We start from the raw sequence: 6974 nt of genomic DNA, 5'->3' as shown, positions 1-6974 counted from the left end.
GACCCCATCGTTTAATTTGGAATGTATTGATCAAATAACAATTTTACCATCCTAAAATTTAGTATCTAATAGTATACTACTCCGTGCTATAAAATATTATAATTAAGCCCATCAAGTAGTTTGATTTTATCACCACACATCGAGTATGATTAGGCCTCGTTGATTAGTTAGTAATTTAATAATGAAAAATCCATGTTACCATTCTCAAATCTAGTATTCGAAAGTAGATTATCGAGTGCTTTACTATTTTACTGGTAGGTGAAGTAAGTTTTTTGTAACTTACCGATGAAATAATCGATTTCACTACTCCCGTATCTTGTAGTAGATTACCAAGCGCCTTGAAAATTTTACAAGCGGGTCTTTCAAATTAATTAGTAGAATATACCACTAAGGTTGAGAGTACAAATTTGGAAATAATTCAAGTGTTCATAATTCATTGTTGCTAGTTTGCCTCTCTACAAGAACTGATTTTTGATGCCATGTGTTGATTGGAGCATATGCTTTGCAAGCTAGTCTTTGAGATCCTTGCTCTACAACTCTTTCTATCCATTAACTACTTATTTAGCTAGCAAATCATAGTACCATTACCAACACCAACATAAAAAATAAAAAATAAAAAAAAAATAAAAAAAGAGGAAAAAGACTGACTTCATATTAGCAGCTGCCACCGCTTCCTCCCCCGCCCCTACCTCCACCGCCACCCCCACTTCCACCACAGACGCAGCCGGCACTGCTGTCGCCACCTCTGCCTCTGTGGTGACCTGCGTGGTGGGCTGCGTCGTGGTGGACGTGGTGGCCGCCTCCGTGGTGACCTCCGTGGTGGTGGCCTCCGCCATCATTGCCTCCGTCTCTGCCTCCGCCGTTGGCACCTCTCTTTTTCTTTTTGTGGCTAGAGCGGGACGAGTTGTGGCCTTTGTTGACGCAGGAAAACAGGACAACGGACTCGAGCATCAAGCACGCCATGAAGATCACTCCGGCCTTAAGCAGCAGAAGACCCAATCCACCGTCACCACGAACGCCGGTGCTCGCAAAATCGACCCAATATCTCGCCATGAATTTCCTCTTCATCTCATGTTGAGAGAAGCAAGAACTCGGTTATTCCTGAGGCGAGGAGCATTCCATTTAAGCACTGGCCATAATGATGATGGGACCACAAAAGTTGAGGGGACGACTCTGGAGACAATTCCCTTTGGTTGACGTATCAGGAGTAGTGGTGAAGGTTCTACGAAATTGTGGACATTCTTAAATTGGCAAAGTGGTGATGTCGAGCTGGTGATCGTAATCTCAGATAAGAGTCGTTCACATGCCCCTGATTGGACCAAACGGTGAACAAGGGAAGTTGCAGGTCAATCAAGACTGTCGGTGAGATGATTCGACACTACATGTTCGATATCGGAGGTTTTGTATTTTGGCCGGTTTATGACTCATTCTGTTTTTGGTCGAATGATATTGCTCTCTCAATCGTAAGTCAGTTGGTTTATGACTAAAGAGAGCCGTTGTATCTTGGGAACTTTCTAGGCAATTGTCAGTAGCTACGAAGAAATTGTTTATCCTGTCGTAGATTTATTGCACACCTTACAATTTATAGAATGTTGTCCGAAACTTTTGAGTGGAACTCCAATCATGTTCTCCCGACGAAAACTTGCCTGGAATTGTTGATATGGTGGTCCATCTATCACATGCCATCTTAAGTGACATGATAGCGATTTGATGTGGACAAATTTATTCGAAACAATGCTCTTCTACAGGATTTATATTTTATTTTCTTTCTAGTCAGGTACCCGACCCGAGCATAGTAGCAACAGGCTATTCGGAAGCTCCTGGATGGAAGCCTCGGCCTTTGGTCCAAGCGACCGGTCTCCTACTTCCCCGCACCTCAGGTAACTTCAAACACATCTTGGACCTATCGATCTCTAGAGTTGATCCAAACTCCAAATTTGACAAAAAAATTTTAGCTTGGCTCAGTGTTCACGGCCAAGCCATGGTGCTTGTCATCCATATGAGCCTTTTCAATACCCCCATAGGTGTTTAACCACTGTGGATGTTCATCATGTTAAAATAATTAAATATTAAACAACGCCTTCGTCTAATCATTTAAATTTTTTGAACAGTTGACAATGATTTCACAAAATCTCACATAATATTAGAGCTGAAGGTCTTGAGTTCAAATCTTTCAAATCCCCATTTGCCTCTCCAATTAAATATGTCTACACTAAGTACTAAGCAAAAAAAATAAACTTAGCGTGAGGGCGAATATTAGAATAATTATTAAACTATGCATTTGTCTAATAGTTTAAGCTTTTTAAACAGTTGGCAGTGATCTCACAAATTTTCACATATCAAAATTGAGTTGGGCTCGAACTACTCTAAAGGATTGAACTTAATTCACATGTCCGCAAAAGTCTATGTGGCAAGAAACTTTTTCGAGGTCAAATCCTCTCTTAGCATGAACACCGAAATAAACCGACGTCCAAAGCCAATATTGCCAACCAAGTCATTCGACCATGCCGCCTCATTAGCTCATTCTGTTGTCATAGCCATAGTCATCGATGAAATCATGGTGTCTCTCAAAGACATTTTCTAACTCATAGCACATTTTAACAGAAGCCAAGGCATAATTACTCAGATTTAGACTATCCTTTGGGTTTATTGCATCCTAGTTGATGAACCTAGTTACTGTCACACTACCAAAACTGCTTCCTCCGAAACATAACCTAACATTTGTTGTCCCCAACAAAATTGCACAATTACAGTTTAAACAATTTATTTTATGTAGAAAGTGGGGGTAATTATAGAATTTTTTAACTACATGTTGAGGCACCTTCAGGCTTTCTCGGTATATCTCCTGATCTCCAAACTCTCAACCTTCCATCGATATTCGCTCTCCATATCTCCAAATTCGAAACTGTAGTGCTGCACCCAAAACATTTAACTCCATATCCGCAACTACTCTCTAGGTAATCTCCTTCGACCACCTTAAAACTTCATCAAGTATCACCTTTGAAATAACAATAGATTGCTATGAATTCAAGTGACTCTATAGACACTATTATATCTATTATATTTTGAATAAATTTATGTTGTTTCGAAGATATCACCGCATATCTCTCGTGACTCTTCGTGTTTTGGTCGAAAGACTATTCAGTTTCCGACATAAGTCTTTTCGACACACATATTAAAGTGTCTTTATTACTATTTATGTAGACATGTCTTTTCATATATCTAAGGTATGTCAAGAGTCATGTTTTAAGCCTACATATAAACGAGTCTTATAATCGTTTCAAATAATCGAGAGTGAAAAGACATTTCGGCGAGTAAAGTAGTGTATTCATCTCCTTCCTTAAGAGCTTCTCTCGTGAGAGTGTTATCAGAGCTATGCGATTGATATTCAATAATTGGTATCAGAGCAAGGTTATTTGGGACCGAGAGCACGGTTGTCAGGGACCATGAGTCAAGTCTTCTGAAGTGTAGTTCGTGAAGACGGTGGTCAAGGACCATTGTTCATGCGCAGGTAGTCGAGGACCGGAATACATCGAAGTTCTGCCGGTGTACAGTCAGGGACTGTGATCGATTGGTTGGGGATCAAGGTTTCTTGGAGTAGTGCTCGGCATTATTTCAAGCCAGATGGCGGATGTTTCAAATTTGACGAATGGCATTGAGAAGCTCAACAACTCCAATTACAATAACTGGAGTGTCTGGATGCAGTTTTATTTACTGGGTCAAGATTTGTGGGATATTGTTGGCAGCAGCAACACCACGGCACCTAGAGACGATGATGAACAGAGGAGATGGAAGATCAAAGCGGGTAAGGCTCTTTACGATCTTGCTATAATAGTTGAAGATGATTTATTGCTGCACATTAAGAGCGCGCAGACTCCCAATGAGGCATGGGATAACTTGGCAGCGTTATTCGCAAGGTCGAATGATGCCAAGCTACAAAGGCTAGAGAACGAGCTACTGTTGATGTCACAACAAAATATGACGGTGAGTCAGTATTTCTCCAAAGTTAAGTCTATTTGTGACGAAATTTCAAAGTTGGATCCCGCTAATGCCATCTTAGAAACAAGAATGAGAAGAATTATTATTCACGGGTTAAAGTCGGAGTATAACAGTATTATTACGGCTACTCGTGTATGGGCAACTCAACCGACGTTGACTGATCTGGAGAATATTCTAGCTAACCAAGAGACTTTAGATAGTCAAATGTCTAAGGTTTCGATTAAGGAAGAAGAAAGTGCCCTCTTCAGTGATAAAAGAGGGTTCAAGGGCCAGAGGCGAACCGGTGCTGAAAATAAAGATGGCAAAGTCTAGGAAAAGCCATGTCGAATGGCAAAAGCAACCAACTTGTGAAGGATGACAAAAGCATCCAGGAGAGTCGAGCCTTCTACTAGGGGGAGCCGAGCGACGCGATGGCAAAAGACGTAGTGGACAATGTTACGTCTGCAGCAAGGAAGGCCACTTTGCCAGAGATTGTCAAGCGAAGAAAGTTGAAGGAAATGTCACAGCATCATCGAAGAGGAATGATTTCGATTAAGATAAGGAATGGGATTTCCAAACATCTGTTGCAATAGTGGTGTCAGACGAGTTTGCTGCCTCTTCCGTAGTCAAGTTAAACGATGCGATGGCATTAATCTCTGTAAGTGAAAAGTCGATTAATTATGATTACGACTGGATTGTTGATTCAAGGTGTTCGAGTCATATGACTGGAGATCAAGGCAAACTGTCGAACATGTGTAATTATACTGGAGGACGTGTTGTTATCACTGCAGACGGCTCGAGCTTGCCGATTACTCATATTGGCGAGACGATGATAACTCTTGGTTCAATTCACAACAAGTTAAATTGAAAAGTGTGTATCACGTGCCGGGAATGAAGAAGAATTTATTGTCTATGTCCCAGTTCACAGACTCAGGTAATTATGTGGTGTTCGGTCCACGAGATGTTAAGGTATACCGAAGTTTGAAGCCCACTGGTGGACCAATCATGGAAGGATGCGGCTGGAGTCCGTTTACGTGATGTCTGCTCAAACGGCATACGTAAACAAAACTCGAAGGAATGATACACCCGATTTATGGCATGCGCGGTTGGGCATGTAAGTTATCACAAATTGAAGGTGATGATGCAAAAGAACATGCTGAGGGGTCTTCCCCAGTTGGAAGTGCAAGAAAATATGGTTTCTGCCGAGTGCCAATACGGGAAGGCACATCAACTTCCGTATGAGGAATCGTCGTTCAAAGCTCGGATGCCTCTCAAGCTCGTTCACTCGGATGTGTTTGGTCCAGTGAAGCAGCAATCTATTAGCGGATTCAAATATATGATCACTTTCATCGACAACATCTCCAAGTATGTCTGGGTTGATTTCATGAAGGAAAATTATGAGGCGTTCATCAAATTTAAGGTGTTTAAGGAGAAGGTTGAAAGTGAAGTAGGTAGAAAAATTCGTTGCCTACGCACTGATAATGGGGGAGAGTACACTTCCTATGAGTTTACGAAGTATTTACAAGAGTACAAGATACGTCGACAGTATACTTGTCCGTATACACCGTAGCAGAACGGTGTTGCCGAAAGAAAGAATTGACATCTAGCTGAGACATGCAGGAGCATGTTGCACGCGAAGAATGTTCCACCGAGGTTTTGGGCTGAATGTGTGAAGACGGCGGCTCACATGACTAACAGACTGTCACAAGCAAGGCTTGGTTTTATGTCACCATACGAGAAGCTATGGAATCGCAAGCCAGTGGTAAGTCACTTTAATGTTTTCGAATGTGTATGTTATGCATTTATGCCTAATCATCTTCGCAACAAATTTGACAAGAAGGCAGTCCGCTGCATATTCGTGGATATGATGATCAATGAAAGGGGTGGAAGTGCTATGACCCTACAATAGGGAGGTGTTATACTTCAAGGAATGTGGTGTTCAATGAAATCTCATCTTGGTGGTCACATCAAGCAGTCGAATTGCCAAATTCATAGCATTTCGACAAAGAGGTCGGAGAAAGGCTGAAAGAATTCGATGAGAATCAGCCTGTCGAAAAAGATGTCGAAGCACAATCACCAGATCGACAAGTTCATCTAGTGAGCCTCCAAGGTCAACAGAAGAAGTTCGACCAAGTCTAGTCGAAGAACTTGAAAAGGAGGAGCCTCAACTTCGGAGATCGACGAGGCAAAGGAAGTCGAACCCCAAGTATGCCAATGCAGCATTGACTGAAGATGTTGGCATGGTCGAGCCTTCGACATATGAAGAAGCCTCGAAGAGTATAGAATGGAGGAAGGCCATGGAAGAAGAAATCCTCGCACTAAAGAAGAATGAGACATGGGACTTGGTACCGAAACCTGAAGAGGTACATCCTATTTCTTGCAAATGGGTTTATAAACTTAAAACTCGACCAGATGGGTCAATTGAGAGGTATAAAGCACGTCTATTGGCTCGAGGATTTTCGCAAAAATATGGGGTTGATTATGAAGAGACCTTTAGTCCGGTGGCAAAGGTTACCACTGTTCGAGTTCTATTAGCACTTGCAGCAAGCAAGTCATGGAATGTGTGGCAAATGGATATAAAGGATGCTTTCCTACATGGAGAACTCGAGCGAGAGATATACATGGAACAACCAGATGGCTTCAAGAGCAAAATTCATCCAGAATATGTGTGTGACATCCTGAATTTTTCAACCTATTTCCTACTGAATTAGTCGGGCATTTCATTGACGCGTCTATAGGGCTATTCTCAGAGCCAATCACTCTCGAGATAACTAGACTAGCTAGGAAAACTATTAAGGACTTTAAAGCAAATAGACTTGAGAATTCAATCAGGAATCGGCTTATTGACCGTGCTTATCTTTAGAGGCCGTTACGGTACAGTTAAAAATCGATTTGCGATCAGAGATAGGTCTGTTCGACTGAGATGTGTGGCCGATCGTGGGTGACTCCACTAGATTGGAAAATTCTCGTCGATCGATACTAATCTGATTTTGTTG

General features: G+C 41.7%; 1 protein-coding gene across 1 annotated transcript; it reads right to left on the bottom strand.

The window, feature by feature from the left end:
* Positions 1-654: 654 nt before the first annotated feature.
* On the bottom strand, positions 655-1068 carry LOC108955975 (cold and drought-regulated protein CORA-like). Its single transcript, XM_018864829.2, has one exon. It carries the CDS (start codon positions 1066-1068, stop codon positions 655-657), a length of 414 nt encoding a protein of 137 aa, XP_018720374.2.
* Between the last annotated feature and the right edge of the window lie 5906 nt (positions 1069-6974).

The sequence above is a fragment of the Eucalyptus grandis genome, chromosome 11, assembly GCF_016545825.1.
Source record: "Eucalyptus grandis isolate ANBG69807.140 chromosome 11, ASM1654582v1, whole genome shotgun sequence".
Lineage (NCBI taxonomy): Eukaryota > Viridiplantae > Streptophyta > Magnoliopsida > Myrtales > Myrtaceae > Eucalyptus > Eucalyptus grandis.
This window is presented reverse-complemented; position numbering and strand designations above follow the sequence as displayed.